Raw genomic sequence first — 17,841 nt, 5'->3', positions numbered from 1 at the left:
AAAAAAAAAAGTCAGACAAAGAAGGTGAGCGTTAGGTTCGTCTCCAACCTTTGCTGCTTGTCCCTTGGAAAAAAAAAAAGAAAACTCAAAGAAGAGCCTCAAAATCTTTCTTCAGTAGGAAGCTGGTCCACGCGACCACGCCAGCGACAACAATAACATCCCTCTCAGCGTCAGACGAGGAATAGTCGGCGGCCGAAGCTCGCACGAGGAACGAGGTAGTGCCACCGTGCACGATTGAACGTGCATCGCGAAAATCTGTCAAGCGAGCGTGCCAAGTCGCCGAAGCGTGTAGCGTGGACATTTTACTTCACCGCTCACGTCACGACGACCCTATAGTGGGAAAGGAGGGACGACTAGGAGACTTCATCCCGCTGGCTGAGACGAGACTAGGAGGCGGAGGGTAAAATAAAAAACAAAAAACAGCGTCGAAAAATGAGCGGGGAAGCGCATCAACAGGCGAGCTTTGCCAGAAAAACGGTGCGCAATTGCAGCCGCCGTGAACAGCAACAAAATTGGAAGAAGAGCTGCAGCCAATCGAGAAAAACCTTGGCGGCCTTGGCTCCCTTGCAACTGAAAACGGCCCGGTATAAAGGTGGCTAGCGCGATGGGATCAAGCGTGCCGCCCCCTCCGTGCTTCGCACCTTGCAATACAGTTGCGTATTGGGACCCTTTATTATTGCGCGCGAGGGAGAATGATGCCGCTCATGGAACGAGCCGCTACAGGCGAGTGAAGCACGCTCTGTAACGACGCGCTCGCCTTCGCGCGACATAGTCAGTAGACTTTCTCTGTCTGCTTATTTGCGCAAGGCGCGGTAAGGCAACGTCTATGGCAGCGATATGGCTCGTCATTAGGAGACAAGGCCGCGCGCATATACGACGGCAAGTGACGCATCATGACGTCAGGACACTGCGCGGCAGTTCTCAGTACTTGGACACGAACGGGGTGGCGTTTAAATTGCGTGTTTTCCCCCCTGTATTCGCGCTAAGTCAAGCGTTACCATGTTGCAACCAAGACCTGTATGCTGATGGATGGAAGATGCAACGCTCTTCAAAACGCTGGTTCATGCTTGCACAGGTGCGAAATAGAGGTGCTGGGTCTTTCTTTATTTTTTATTTTTAGGACAGAGGACAGCAGGGTGTTTTAGCAGTGATGGTATTACCGTTTATACTACGGTAATACCGTTACGTGTTAAATGTACGGCAATTCGAAAACGTTTTAAGTGCGCGAGTCACTCAATACGTACGGTAACACGACAAGGTGATTACAGTGATTCAATATCAATCACGATGACATACGGGTCGTCACACACAAACCTAATAAGTGATACGCACCTTGATCACCCGACACCTGGCGTAGCAAGCAAGAAGCTAAACCAGGCTAACATCTCCGGGAATATCATTACAGATTGCTATCTCTCTGTGTGTGGTTTCTGAAGCTGACAGGCCTTAGTGAGCGACTGTGCAGCTTCGATCCGCACTTCCACACCAAGCGATACTCTCCAGAGATTTCTCCCATTTCTTTGTTTTCGCAAATCCCCTTAGTCAAGGTTTAGCTTAACATCGTCTCCTGTCGGGCTGGTTGGTACACGACTGTAGGAGGAGTCTGAGGCGCAATATAAGGCCGTAAGTACGCTCTAGATAACAACGCTTAACCAAGAAAGTGGTGTCACTGTCTCGCATTGTTAGCTAACGTGTCCTCCTCAGTCCTGGTCTCATTTTGGTCTGAGTCTTTGTCTCAGCCCTGGTCCTGGTCTCAGTCCTGGTCTCATCTCAGTGTACGAAAATTTCTCCATAACTGTCTGACCCGCGTAGGAGTGTCGTTGCGCTCACCGGAGGAACTTTTTGTGCGTGTTGACGGGGATGAAATACTCCTCGAACATCTTGGTGCCGGCGTCACCGGCCGCCGCCGAGCTGCAGCCGCTGGTCAGGGGACTAGAAACCGGCCGCACGCCCTCGGAGCCGCCGTTGGCCAGCGCTCCCATCAGGGCCTCCTGCGCCTTGGCCGAGTCCGCGAACACGTCCAGCGCGACCACGTCGCCATTGCTCTGCAGGGACTTGCGCGTGCGCGCCGTGTCGTAGTTGATGACCGCGTCGTCCGGAATCTGGATCCGGTGGTGGTTGAGGATCTTGCCGTTCTGCTGCTGGTTAACGGCGTTCTTCTCCTCTTCGAGGCTCTTGTGCTGACTGCTGCTCTTGCGCAGGTTGTTGCGCACCTCCGAGACGTCTTCCTCGCCGTGGCCGAACGCCGGGTTGACGACCCCTTCGGGTGCCGTCGCCGCCGGGGGAGGAGGAGGAGAGCCGCCGGCCAGGGTGTTGTCCGTTAGCGAGTCCATCGCGTCGTCGGACGAAGCGGACAGGTCGTTGGTCAGCTGCTGGTCGTCATGATGCATCTCCTGCGAGCAAAAATTACGAAAGGGTTTGAATACTTGGGCTACCAATTAGCTAGAGCAGTGAACGCACGTAAGGCTTGTCTCTTTGTGCGCACCCTTGAACCGAAAAAGGAAGAAACGAAGCAGAAAGAGAGGGAGGTTTACAAGAAAATCATCTGGTTGGCTATGCACTGGGGGAATAGGAAAGGAGCATAGAAATGAGACTGGGAGAGGGAATGAAATACGTGGCGAATTCGCTGACGAGAATAGAGAATAAGAAAGGGGAGAGGTGAGGAGGCACAAACAACGTCAACAAGAAAAAAAAGCCGGCAGATTCCACGCATTGTGGGAATCGATGTAATGCGAAGCAGCCAGCAAGGACCTGCATACATCGTCTTGTATGTCATTGAGGAAAATGCGTGTCATGGTTTTCATGTTAACTCCGATTATTTATGTTCGTCACACAGTAACGTCGCGCAATACCAAGTTGGGGGTCGATCAACCTAGAGAAACGGCCGCCAGGGCACCATGAGGGTGGCACGTAAGTCATGTTATACATGACATGTATGTCATGGCTTTCATGTTAACTCGTGTTATTTATGTTCGTCACACAGTCACGTCGAAAGATACCAATTTTGGTGTATATCAAGCTAGCGAAACGGCGGCCAGCGCCCCATGAGCGTGGTACGTAAGTCATGCTGTACATGACACGCGTGTCATGATTTTCATGTTAACTCGTGTTTTTATGTTTGTCACACAGTCACGTCGCGCAAGACCAATTCCGGGGTAGATCAAGCTAGCGAAACGGCCGCCAGCGCCCCATGAGCGTGACACGTAAGTCATGCTGTACATGACATGCGTGTCATGATTTTCATGATAACTCGTGTTATTTATGTTCGTCACACGGTCACGTCGGAAGAGACCAATATTGGTGTATATCAAGCTAGCGAAACGGCCGCCAGCGCCCCGTGAGCGTGGCACGTAAGTCATGCTGTACATGACATGCGGGTCATGATTTTCGTGATAACTCGTGTTATTTATGTTCGTCACACAGTCACGTCGCAAGATACCAATTTTGGTGTATATCAATCTAGCGAAACGGCCGCCAGCGCCCCGTGAGCGTGGCACGCAAGTCATGCTGTACATGACAGGCGTGTCATGATTTTCATGATAACTCGTGTTATTTATGTTCGTCACACGGTCACGTCGGAAGAGACCAATTTTGGTGTATATCAATCTAGCGAAACGGCCGCCAGCGCCCCATGAGCGTGGCACGTAAGTCATGCTGTACATGACAGGCGTGTCATGATTTTCATGATAACTCGTGTTATTTATGTTCGTCACACGGTCACGTCGGAAGAGACCAATATTGGTGTATATCAAGCTAGCGAAACGGCCGCCAGCGCCCCGTGAGCGTGGCACGTAAGTCATGCTGTACATGACATGCGGGTCATGATTTTCGTGATAACTCGTGTTATTTATGTTCGTCACACAGTCACGTCGCAAGATACCAATTTTGGTGTATATCAATCTAGCGAAACGGCCGCCAGCGCCCCGTGAGCGTGGCACGCAAGTCATGCTGTACATGACAGGCGTGTCATGATTTTCATGATAACTCGTGTTATTTATGTTCGTCACACGGTCACGTCGGAAGAGACCAATATTGGTGTATATCAAGCTAGCGAAACGGCCGCCAGCGCCCCGTGAGCGTGGCACGTAAGTCATGCTGTACATGACACGCGTGTCATGATTTTCATGATAACTCGTGTGATTTATGTTCGTCACACGGTCACGTCGCAAGATACCAATTCCGGGGTAGATCAAGCTAGCGAAACGGCCGCCAGCGCCCCATGAGCGTGGCACGTAAGTCATGCTGTACATGACATGCGTGTCATGATTTTGATGATAACTCGTGTTATTTATGTTCGTCACACGGTCACGTCGCAAGATACCAATTTTGGTGTATATCAATCTAGCGAAACGGCCGCCAGCGCACCATGAGCGTGGCACGTAAGTCATGCTGTACATGACACGCGTGTCATGATTTTCATGATATCTCGTGTTATTTATGTTCGTCACACGGTCACGTCGCAAGATACCAATTCCGGGGTAGATCAAGCTAGCGAAACGGCCGCCAGCGCCCCATGAGCGTGGCACGTAAGTCATGCTGTACATGACATGCGTGTCATGATTTTCATGATAACTCGTGTTATTTATGTTCGTCACACGGTCACGTCGCAAGATACCAATTTTGGTGTATATCAATCTAGCGAAACGGCCGCCAGCGCCCCATGAGCGTGGCACGTAAGTCATGCTGTACATGACATGCGTGTCATGATTTTCATGATAACTCGTGTTATTTATGTTCGTCACACGGTCACGTCGGAAGAGACCAATATTGGTGGATATCAAGCTAGCGAAACGGCAGCCAGCGCACCATAAGCGTGGCACGTAAGTCATGCTGTACATGACATGCGTGTCATGATTTTCATGTTAACTCGTGTTATTTATGTTCGTCACACAGTCACGTCACAAGATACCAATTTTGGTGTATATCAAGCTGGCGAAACGGCCGCCAGCGCACCATGAACGTAGCATGTAAATCATGCTGTACATGACATTCGTGTCATGATTTTCATATTATGACTTGTCATTTATGTTCGTCATACAGTCATGTTACGCCATACCAATTTTGGTGCACATTCGATTAACCAAGCGACCAGGAGAGCACGAAGTCGTAGGCGGCTAGATAGATAGATAGATAGATAGATACGGTCAAAGTCGCAGAAGTTCGCTAAGAAATGCTTCGCATTTAATATGCATAACATTTGCACAATGTTTATATCACCCTTTGCGACATGTTGACAGCTGTAGTGGAGCTGGCGGAGCGGCTCCTGTAGAAGTCACCACTTATTGGGAAGGAGCTGCCAACGGTGAACAACTATTCCTTGTAAACTTTACCGCTCTGCAACACACGCGGTACCACCTAGACTGCATCAGGCAGTCCAGTGGCATGTGTAGTGATACGCGCAGCCGCCTTATATACAACTTGTTGCAAAGCCTTTACTATAGTTACACAATCTGCTTAAGTTCTATATACGCGAACGTGTCACAAAAAATTAAATTCAGCGGAAGAATAGTTCAGTTTCTTCTCTTGCGCCAGTAAAGTGACGCTGCAACAGCGCAGTGCTTAATTACGCCGTCACATTTACGAGGAAGGGGCAACACAACGGTTCGATTATGGAGCTATTAGCGCTCAGCTGTTTGCGCCGATAACGATTTCACAGCTTCCTAGATTGCACACAGGTTCGTAAGACTAAAAAAAATCACAGCATATCCACGGGGTGAATGATGATGAGTGGGGCGAAGCTATACGGAGGGAATCATCGGTAAACCGTGAAACTCTTCCGTGAAATTCGCCCAGTACATCACATAAAGAGTGTGAAACATCGTGTATATATTAAGCATCAAACTTTTATTGTACTGTTGGTTTACGTGGTCCCTTCATTATCACCGCTTTGTGATCGGTGAAATGCAAGGAAAGTGTCCGCTCCCGAGCGAAAGAGAAAGCGCGCCAAGAGCGACCGTGTTCCTCGCTCGCCCTGTGAGATTTAACGGCAAGGCTAGAGGGAAGACACGGCGCGCGTAGCGTTCCTCTTCGCGTTTCACGACGCGAGGTCGGTCGCATGCCCAACGAAAGCCAACGGAACGCGATCGCACAAGCGCTCCATAGAGTAACATAGTTACTATGTTACTCTATGAGCGCTCCGTCTTCGCACCGCCTCATGGTCCCATTTAGCGTCCCAAAACCAAATATCTTGCTCAAGGTGCGCCTTTCGTTTTTCGTAGAAATAATTTCTTTATCGTGTAGATTAAGATGAAAAGTTGAAAGCTCACTAGAGTGTATCGCCCGCAAAGTATGTCTTTTAGTGTGATTTAACTCTCGTACGGCATGTCCTCGCGCCGTTGCCGATCCACCTAGCCCATTGCCGATCGGGCGAGGTGGCTACATACTACTACTACTACCACCACCACTACTACTGCTACTACTACTACTACTACTACTACTACTACTACTACTACTACTACTACTACTACTACTATTACTACTACTACTACTACTACTACTACTACTACTACTACTACAGAGGAGGGAACGACTCACACCCTAAGGAGCTTTGCCCCTAAAATATGTTAATAGAAGTTCGATACTAAGTTCTCGTTCATGTTACGCAAATGAGCTGTAACTGCGTTTGCTGTTTGAAGTAAGTTCACGGAAATCATGTAAGCGAAAATGACCTCAGTGTTTTCTTCGCGCGGAAGAAAACACTCGGCAACATCCCCAAGTTATTATCATGCTCACTACAAACAACGGAGGAAGTATGAGCTTTGCCAAGCGTGCGTGTGTTCACTAAGTTAAAACACCAGCAGTAACGGCCTAACGGCACACGCCGCTGTCCTCGTATTGAACAGAGGACATATTGAACCCGGAGACTTCAATGACGTTCAAGCTACCGCCTCAGAGGTTTTTTAGGGCAGGTGAATTTGGTTCTTCTTGCCTATTAATTTAAAAAGGATATAGCGCATGATAACACGTTATGAGGATCAAGCCTAGCACTTATCTAATTAAGTTTTATATATATATATATATATATATATATATATATATATATATATATATATATATATATATATATATATATATACATATATATATATATATATATATATATAGGTGTTGAACATAGAACATGGCTGGTCAAAACTGTCCGAACATAACAAATCCGCAGCACATACAACATACAACTTGAAGAACGCCATGACACACCACTGTTCACGACAGAACGCCTTAACAAATGCAGCGCGCGCCGTTGCTGGTGACCTTCAATGATCAGTGCGATTGGTTCTCATTCAACACTTTTTTTGAGGTAGTTTGTTCAGCGAAATGTAAGCACAACTTACATCTTAGAAGAAAGAACGTAATCCTCCTTGCGGCGACGAACGCGTGTCATTTCCCTCACAATCCTGCTCCACCTTTAGCGCGAAGTCACGTTTTCAAAGAGCGATTGCCAACTCCAAATGCCCATGCACTGAAACGGCAGAACTCCCTCGAACACGAAGAGGTATATTATATAGCGTTTCGTGCGCGAACTGGGACGCCTGCAGTGACGTCACGGCTACGTCACCGAACGTGTCCGCATATAATACTGCCGCGGACAACGCCGTGTTCTTTGATAATTCGGGTGTCTTTCCTCGTTTAATCTTTTCGGTCAGAAACGCCCTGACGTCACCACTGTTTCTAGGTCGCAGATAACTAACTCAGGGTCAGCGCGACGCCGAGACAGCGCTCAGTCTTTTGGAGTAACCAATGTGTTAGCAGGCCTATAAAGCTGGAAACTAGTGTTCGAAGAAAAGCAATGTAGCCGACTGAGGAGCACTCCTGATTGGGTAGGCTGGCGTGACGTGCGTAGTGATAGTTTAAACATAAATATGACCAGTGTTCTGTGTGAAGGCGACACCGCAGCTTCGTATTTTTCGCGCAGTTTTAAACTTGCAACGAAATATCGCTTATGTAGAATTTGCTGAAGAAACGTTGCTTATTGGGCTTTTCAACTTTTGGTTGGCAAGGATTCTATTGTAACTTCGACAGACAACCACAGCCAGCGTTAAACATCCAGAAACAAGAACATACGTTGGCCTCAATGGACTTATTAGACTAAGGTGTGTTCTGGCTTGCGATGTTGTATTGTACGTTGATAACTAAAGTGTCGAGAACTGCGAACTCGAACTGTGAACTACTCGCGTGATGCGATGTTTGATTTTGCAATGTTTGATTTTCTTCCGTTCAGCTTCTCTAATTCGGAACAGGATCTCAAGCTTTGAAGCGCGTAAAGCTTATGTGACCAATTAAAGCTCCCGTAGGTGCCCTACCCGTTATAGAGAGAGCGTGTGCACAGATTATCTATCGTAGTAATTCCTGAGGAACGGTTAGTAGCGTAAGTAGAAGATGCGCTCCACAGAATTATGCTACAACGCCAATCACACTGCTTCATTCATGCAGTACTGCCTACGCATGCTGCATCGCCTTTCTGTTGCACATCTGTCCCGCTATATCAGATGGTTTGGTGAGGAATACGACACATTCAACGACAAAAAACGCACAGACCGCGCACATAAAATATCGTTTCAGGAAGAATACACAGAAGAAGCAATGTTACCTTTAATGGCGATTCAAAGCTAGCAAAACAATGGTTTTGGGATAGAAAAAAAATATTTCACGAGTCTTGAGAAGTCTTCAAAAAATAATAAAATCGGTTTTATATCTATACAGCCATATGTCGTTATTTTCCTTTCATAGACGTAAATACCACCTTATAGTTCAACGCAGTTTGAGAAAAGTGCTGTGTGTGCCATCATAGCTAGATTTTTCGCAGCGGTTTAAAGGAGGTGAAGCATAAAAGGGAGTGCCATTGAAAAGCCGCGTTTTCAGGATTAGTACTCGTACAACCGACTGCCATGAAGGTCGGGGTATACCTCTCTCCAGGGCCGTAGCCAGAAATTTTTTGCGTGGGGGGGGGGGGGGGGGGGGGTTGGTTCAGCCATATTTTATGTATGTTCGTGCGTGCGTTTGTATGTGTGCGCGTATATATACGCAAGCACAACTGAAAATTTTCGGGGGGGGGGGGTTGAACGCCCCCTACCCCTGGCTACGCCCCTGCCTCTCTCCCCTTTTGAAAATATCTGCGGGTTCCGGGCGGGCAAACGAACCCAATACCTCTCGTATGTAACCACCTCACCAACGCCGCGACACGCTGGGACATCTCATAGACCTGCACAGCGTGTGCCGCTCCCACAGCCTCACCACCTCGCACCAATTCTTCACTTCACTGCCCTCCTCAAACTTTTCAACGTACCCTTCCACAAAACCAGTTCCCACATAAGCGTACAAGAAGTCAAAGCACAAAGCCTGATGCAACAGTCGTTGGAATTCCTTTCCATGCAAAGTTTACAAAAAAAAAAAAAACCCACGTTCCAGGAACATCCAGATCCAGTCGGCGACCGTTTCTAACCATGGAATATATAAGGTTTAAAAAAAAACACGCAAGAGAAGACCGTGTCATCTCCTATCGGCGCGGCCAGTGTACGAGCTCTCTCAAGGGTGGAGTCGGTTCTTCGTATAGTTCCGGTGCTTGCCTCTTTTTTTTTTATGCTTGCTTGATCACCTGATGAATCTGTTCTCTTTTCCCTGCTCTCTCTTTCTTCTCTTTCTCTCTCCCTCTCTTTCTACTGACAAAATGGTTCCTGACAAGGGCACTGCACCAGAAGGCAGCGTGCCGCCTGCCGCTCCACCGCTCGAACAGCAGAGATAGTTCCATCAACGGGGCGCCCAGCGCATTATACATACAGGTGTACATAATATACGTACAACACGCATGCACAGAGGCACACACACACACACACACACACACACACAGTGCAAGGCGCATTGTGACCCGTACGTGGCCCCCGAGGTGGTTTTTCCAGACGGGGCCATGCCCTTCTCGGCAAACAGGCGCCGCTGTATGGCCGAGCGAACCACGAGAAATGCTAGCTGCAGCGCTGGCGGTGTGGCTGAGCTGTCCGGTCGTCGTATATAGCTGAGGCGCGTTGCTTTGCTCGTTTGGCCGAATGCCGCCATTCTAGCAAGTATGATGGGCACGACGCGTTTCCCTTTGCAGCGGAAGCCACAGGACGATTTTACAAAGCTTATTTGCTAGAACTGCTAGCTGTCGGCCGTCACTATAGCAACAACGTAACGTTGATAGTAACTAGTATTCAAGCGAAGCTTGCAATGGGTTACAGATTTCGGTGGTGGTGGCGGAGTTGTACTTAAGAAACCCGGCGCCGGCGAGCCTACAGAATTGCGGCCCTCGAAGGTGCGTCAGTCACATGCGCATTTGTGTGCGCCGTTTTCCAATAATCGATGATCTATCGATCGTGGGCTTGATCGGCAGTCAGCCGTTTCTGATATGCAAATATAACCTTTCATCGAGGTCCCTTGTCATTTCACATTTCCATATTTCATTGATCGCCTTGATATGAACTCATGACCGTCGTTGATGCTTGTAGCCACAGAAGGGCTGCGCTGCTCAGCACGTGGATGAAGCTCCAATTCCCGGTATGGAAGAAGGAAACGGGAAGGAGCATTGCGCAATGCGATAGATAGATAGATAGATAGATAGATAGATAGATAGATAGATAGATAGATAGATAGATAGATAGATAGATAGATAGATAGATAGATAGATAGATAGATAGATAGATAGATAGATAGACAGACAGACAGACAGACAGACAGACAGACAGACAGACAGACAGACAGACAGATAGATAGATAGATAGATAGATAGATAGATAGATAGATAGATAGATAGATAGATAGATAGATAGATAGATAGATAGATAGATAGATAGATAGATAGATAGATAGATAGATAGATAGATAGATAGATAGATAGATAGATAGATAGATAGAAACAAGTAGTGGGTTGGGCATGCGCACTCCAAGCTTCGCTTGCCCCAGTTTATCTGGTACGGAAAGGGCTCCTGAATTTTTTTTATATGTTCTTCGTCACTATAGCAACAGCGTTACGTTCATAGCCACTAGTATTTGTTTTTGCGAGCTCATATGGCGCAAGAGATGCTTTGTGAATACGAACCCAAGCATTTCTTGAACCAGCGCGTTAACAAAGTTTTGCGAGAAGACAAGCAGCATAGGGAGGGGGGGGGGGGGAGGGGCTGAGAAACGCGCACCGCTGTAAATGTTACGATACTTTAGTCACGAACGCGCACTCTTCAAGAGCAATGTTTGCCACGATTCACTGGAAATACAGCGAAACAAATATGAATATAAAGGTCAAAGAAATAAATGATGTTCAGTTGTAATAAGTTGCTGAGAAACTGGAAACAAAACTGACACTCACGGCGTCACACTGAGCGTACTTCTTTCTCGGCGTCCAGTTTTGCGAAGTACTCCGCTGCTTCAGTCGCTGACCAACAGGCTGGTCACGTGACAAGAGCTGTACTGGCTTTAAGTATACTTTTAGCTTCGGGAAGGGGGCAAGACAACAGCTTTTGCGCTAGGGGCTTCCTTTTGTGCGCATACGCACCGAAGCTGAAGACTTATGGGGTGGGGCTGATGGCTGCTTCCACTGGCAGAACAGGAGGAGAGGCTTTGTGCAGTCAGGAGAAGAGTGGCAGAGCAGTCGGAGCCGGGCCATTCACTCCGCCAGTGGAATGCGGCACGCATCCGGAGAGAAGATGGGTGGGCGAGCAGTGAGAAGCGCAGAGCATGTATTCGAAACTATCGTAGCACTATCATACTCTGCCGGGACAGCGGAAAACACGTGCGAAATCTGACGCAGAATTGCTGCCAAGCACGCTTGTACAAACAACGTCAACATCACCGAGGTGAAACTACACTTGGCTGTCGCAATTTCCGCCGCACTCACCAGCTGAAGAAAAAGCAAAAAGCGAATGAGGGGGATATCACGTTTACAAGCCGTGTTACTTCAATCGTGAGAGAGAGAGAGAACAACTTTATGAAAATGCCTGCAGAGACGATTAGGCTCCCTCCACGCGTAGTTCGCTTTTCAAGCGAGAGCAGGTCAGGCTGCTCTCGGCGCTGCGAAACTGATTTCGTTATACCACTGGATGATAGTACCACTGTTTTTAATTGACCACCAAAGCATGCCGGGTCCTAGGAGATCACTTTCAGTGTATTGTAAGCGTTCCGGCCAAAAAAGAAAAAAGCGTTCCACACTTGCCATCCTGGCTACGAGCGGCGCTGACTAACACTCCTAGGTTCGCACACACAGAAATATAAAGTGGACGGGAGGATGACCGCCGCCGTAGCTCAATTGATAGAGCATCGGACGCGTTATCCGAAGGTTGCAGGTTCGGTCCCTGCCGGCGGCAAGTTGCCTTTTCCTCCACTTTAATTTCTTCACATTTATATCATGATTACTACGATACAGTTGAAAGACTACAAATGACGTCCCCTATACATTGCTTGGCTTCGTTGTCTGCTGGTTTTCATTAAAGCTTTCACCATTAGAACGCCATCCCCCTAAAAGACTTCGCTAAGCGAGGGACGTTCGCTTCAACGAAACGCAAGCGGTTAAAGGAAACGGCTGCGCAGTGCCAGTCAAATGTGTAAGCGAAGAAAATTTAATTTCCTTGATTAATCAACCGGTACTTTTACTTTTTTACACTATGTATAACACACACACACACACACACACACACACACACACACACACACACACACACACACACACACACACACACACACACATACGATATTAATAAATGATGAATAACGATATTAAGTCAGTGGTTTTCACGCCCCCAGCCTGCATAGTGGTATATCTCAGTCACATCGTAATGGAAAATTCGGTGGTGCTCTTGGTGCGCTTGTGCTCAGTAACGTGCCCAAAATGTAAGTTGAAGCGCTGTTTACACATTCCACAGCTGCAGTGTTGCCTGCTCACAGAATGTGCGCGATGGCAGGCCTCTGGACACAGAGGACGCCTGGAGGACGGCAATTACCAGCTTGGACCGGGAGGTCCAAATCCGGGCTGTCCAGAGGGCCCATAAGGAGGGGGCGCGCCCTTCCTGTCATCACGTGGGTGCGGCCTGCAGCCGACACCCCCCCCCCTTCTTCCATTGAGGGGTAATCGGCTCCTCAGGACAATTTATGCGTAAAGTTCATTGTATGACTGACTGCCCACACCTGCAAGGATCGAACATCGTTGTAGTCACTGACACGCCGCGCGGCTTCAGGTATGCGAGCGAGGGCAGTCAGCCAGCAGCCCACAAAGATGGCCGTCCTCTCACCCTCACTTTGAGTGCGCTGTCTCGTCGCGTGCCTCCCGTGTATCGTACCGAGTGCGGGGGCTGTCGCTAAAGCGATAAGTATGCGAATTCGACGCGACCCCGGCATGTTGCATGCTGCAGTTGCACCTCTTACACGGCCCGAAGCGTCGTGGTGCGAAACACAACACAACGTTCCTAGAATGGAAGTTGAAGTCGTGTTGTTGCTCATGCGTTGCGAAGCTCCGCGCACATTGGTACATTAAAATTCTGGCTGCGGCTGCTTTCTAATGAAACCAGCGCCACAAATAATGACAAGTGCCCCTTGCGGATATCTTACATCAATCGGCGCGAAAGTAAGTTCTCATGAAGTCGTTTAAGACAGTCGATTTTTGTTTTGCATGACAGTGCGCCCATCATGAGACAAATAGTAATGCTCGTATACTTTCTCCGTGTCTTCTGGCAAAACCTTTTCATTGGCACACAACATGTAGAAAAGGAGGATAGAGAAGGGGGGGGGGGACGAAAGAAGGAAGGAAGGTGGGTAACTTAACAAGATCTGGTCTTGTGAGTGTGTATGCACTCAGCAGGGAAATAAAGGAGTGCAAAAGACCGGAAATAATGCGCGGTGCGCATGCGGCAGCGATTCCGAAGGGAAGCGCAAAAGCCTTTACCTCGTGAAAACCACTTTACTATAGTTTTCGTATCTTATATTGGCACATGCGAGGCGTTGAGAGAAAACGAACGTCTGTATTTTTGAAAATGTATAGCTTCGGGGAGGCATCCTTAGTCCAGAATGCCTAGAGCTCGCGTCGTAGAAAGTGATCCCTGACGTCTCATGCTACCGGTCGTCTCATGCTGACGTCTCATGCACAGGTGCTTGTGCATTGCATCCTAATGCGAAAACTGCATTCGTTCTCCTACCACTTGAAGCTCCCGGATTAACCTAGAAGTACTTTGCTTTTACATAACCAGTTATTAATGATAAGGATTAGTAGGTACAACATGAACAGTCATAAATTGGTAACTTGCATTTATCTCAGGGCATCGATATTTAATTTATCTGCATGGTAATCTACGTTCAGGTAATGTAGAATTACAATGGCGAAAGACTTCGCAATTGCGAGCTTTCGTCTCTTGCACAGGGCATCACCTCCTAATCCGCAATCGGAACACAACCCCAAGCCGCAGGAGCAAAGCGGGAGCGAAAGTTCTAACCGCCATATGCGGAGTTACTCAGGATACCATGCTGAACTTTGCAACTAAAGCGCGGCGTCAACAAACAGGACAGGAAACATGTGAAAAAGCGGACGCTGAAGTAAACACGTCACACAGAGTTCCGGTCACTTCCTCCGATTTTTGCCTGTCCTATAATGTGGCTGCCACTCCGAATCCGCTCTGAATATCTGATCTGAACACGCGGCTCGCGCCCTCGCTCTGACACTAGAACAAACTGGACTGAGGACCCATCGACAGGCGCTCTACAGAACGTTCTGGAGCCAATAAAGGTGATTCTCTTTCTCTGTCTATGTGCCCCAACAAGAGCAGTAAAACTCGCTCCCACTCCGCCACAGGAATCCGACATAACACAGCACCACCACATCCCCAGAAGCCGCGCTGTCGGTAAACGAGCCCCGAGACAACCTCCAAAAATACAGCAGCCGTGCCATTGCGGCCTTCAGCGCAATAAAAAGCCCGTTGAGGCCATCAAAGAAGAGAACGGGTGGGAGGAGGAGGTGATGCGGCGCCACGCTGACCCCACGGTGTATACCTAGCCGGCCACCCGACGCTCAGAAGGGCGCCCGAATGCCAAGGACCCCGGTGCGCGCGTCCGCAGAGGCCAACATCGCGACCTTCCCGCGTCCTTGTGAGGTCAACCTCTACCGGCGCCGTAGCACCCGCCGGCGGCGGCGGCAGCTGGTAGTTGTGCGATCACCGTGAGCCTCCGCGCAACCATGTCCCAGACCGCAAATTAAGCCTTGAGAGACTACCAATAAGTGACCACTGGGGAGCGTGCCTGCTCGCCAGTATGCAATCAGCGCTTGTCGTTAAGGGATTTAAGCGTTCATTGCCAGCCGTAATTGATCAATTACTCGTCGCGAAGGCTTGACCCAGTTCGGACTTGCGGTGTGGTAGAGCAGGAGAGGATCATCCGGTGCGTCTGCCATCTCTTGGCACGCAGTATTTCTTTCTTTTCTTTTCTGTAAGGTTGCGGTAACGACGGAGCATGGCAACAAACTTTGTAAGTATTCGGGTGTGAGCTTTCTCTGTATAAACACGCTGGTAAGTTAAAGTACAGTCTGAGCCGTCCATGTAACTAAAGTGAAGGAGAAGCAACGCGGCGATGTGGAGGTAGCACTCACGCGACGCTTTAACGAACTGATAATTACTAAAGTGTAAGACAAGTTAGAACAATTGGCCTGAAATGGTAAGTGGTACAATGTATACTGAATGCGCAGGAGGAATTACCACCGAATCTCGTAAACCACGGTGACTTTGTTCGACTCGTCAATGAGTTTGTTCCGCCGTTGAGTTTGTTGCGCCGTTGGTGTTCAGAACGGAACACTCCGTGGAATCGCTATACCATATCTTCCCTAAAACGGAACTACCACCCTCCGCATGGGTGTCGTTTTACAACCACCCACGACTCTGGTCCTCTTAACGCAAATGCAGAATTAGCGTTCGCGCCCATCAATTGGCTCCTGCTTCTTCGTTCAGTTCGCAGCCACGCCCGCGATCCTGTACAACCTCCCCGACAGCCGCAGCTTGGTTCGCTCGCAGGCCAAGCAGGACTATGCTAAGAAGGAGCGGCTCAATGACGAATATGCCTCAAGATCACCCCACTCCACAAGATGCCCTACCTTAGACGCAACGACATCTTGATTATCTGCGAAAGCAACGACATAGCCTATATACTACCTGCCGCGCAAGGATATGCTCAGAGTCCGAACTAGATCTACTCTAACCGACACAATGAGAGCGCCCGCATCGACCGCTGTTGCTAGCACTACTCAGCCGTATCAGCTTTTCTTACGTCCACGTTTCTGGGAGAGCAAGACGGCAAATGGACGACGAGCTCACCCACTTCGAGAGAAATTTCATTACGGTTTTCCAACGTCTTGTCGATGACAAGTTCGCTAGTGGCGACAAGCTCACATTTGTTGAGCTTTTCCTGCTTTTCATCCTGGCCATCACTCTCGAGAACGGCGCTGTGGACAATTCAGTGTTCCCCAAGCTAGCCGTCTATGTACTGTAAGCGTACGAAGTCTGAGCTTGCCGATTTCGAGGAAATCTATAGACCGGTACCTTCATCAGCGCCGCGTCGAGCCTACGTGACATTGGGTGTGAAGTGGTAACGAATAGATAGAGATATGAACGGAAACGGAAGATGACTTCGCATTATCTTACGCTAACTAAACATCAAAGAGAAACAGCATTATTATACGCAGAACTAGCGGTACACCTGGGCGCGAAGTAACGCTTAACATTACTTAACGCTTAAGCTCACGTTAAGAATGTAAAGCCCAACGTTACGTACCTTGACCCAGCTGTATCACTTCAGCGCTGGAGATGAAAGTAGCCACTGAGTCCTCGTAACTATCCGGGTTTGTTCGAAACGAAGCCGCACACAAGGTGCGGGACAGTATACTACTGTCTACTCTGAATAATCGTTCGACTCATGGCGGCGGGGCTGCACAGAAGACTATAGACCTGTCTTTTCGGGAAACACACACTGTCTTTACGTATGCTCTGAAGTTTAAAACGAAACAGAACTTTTCCAACACATGAACTTTCCCTGATGTTGCGAGTGACTACCGAAACTGCCCCTTTATCATACTCTACGCACCGCTCTCTCGATCAGATATATTTCTGTATTATCCAGCGAACACTTCGACTAGCCATACTTAACCGAGCAGGTTACGTATTAGTTTCCTTTCCCTCCGATTTCCCCCTTTCTCTCTTCGCACCAGCTGTCAACGAGTCCGTATTTTACCTGCTTTGCACGCGCTGCAAGCAACCTGGCTACGTATTTAGTACGCACTACACACCTCCGCTTATATATATGCAAGGTGACCCCCCCGTCGACAGCCAAGCTCAGATTCGCCGGACCATTTCGCGTTCTTCGATTCACAGAAGGTCCACTCCGCAATGACGCGCTGTCTTCGTCCACGCAGTATACACACACATGGCGAGGGAGGAGCGCTTCTTTTCATCGATTTCATCCTCGTCAAAAGAAATTGCCCGCGCCTAACAAAGTGTGAGACAATCCCGTTCGTTTTCCCAAGTTAGCGCGGCATGACCGTCGGGCAAACACAGAGACGGCGCGCCAAAAGCAAGGCGTATAAAGACACGCATGAGAGAACGAATGGACGCGGAGAACGCGGCTTGGCAGCTATCCACGAGGCAGCGTGGCGTCATCGCGCGAGCAGGTAAACGCTTTCGCGTGTCAGCGCTGAAATAAAGCTTCTCAGTAAGCAAGCACGCAAGCGAGCAAAGTAAGTCCAGCCTAAGTGACATTGGGTGTGAAGTGCTGAGTCCAAGTGACATTGGGTGTGAAAAGCTAAGTCCAAAATAGCGGGCGCGATTTCCACTAGAGACGGTCATGCGTCGTTATACG

The 17,841-nt window shown here is 48.7% G+C and overlaps 1 protein-coding gene across 3 annotated transcripts in view; it reads right to left on the bottom strand.

Annotated features, from left to right (window-relative positions):
• LOC119383610 (uncharacterized) overlaps positions 1–17,841 on the bottom strand; it is a 279,696-nt gene that overhangs the window by 40,349 nt on the left and 221,506 nt on the right. For all 3 annotated transcript variants that reach the window (XM_037651861.2, XM_037651864.2, XM_037651863.2), the window contains exon 2: positions 1,831–2,393. In XM_037651861.2, the coding sequence (XP_037507789.1) occupies positions 1,831–2,393 (563 nt within the window). The remainder of the gene's footprint in view (positions 1–1,830; positions 2,394–17,841) is intronic.

Source organism: Rhipicephalus sanguineus, chromosome 2 (assembly GCF_013339695.2).
Source record: "Rhipicephalus sanguineus isolate Rsan-2018 chromosome 2, BIME_Rsan_1.4, whole genome shotgun sequence".
NCBI classification, from domain to species: domain Eukaryota; kingdom Metazoa; phylum Arthropoda; class Arachnida; order Ixodida; family Ixodidae; genus Rhipicephalus; species Rhipicephalus sanguineus.
The sequence above is the reverse complement of the archived record's forward strand: the minus strand, read 5'-3'. Positions and strand labels throughout refer to the sequence as shown.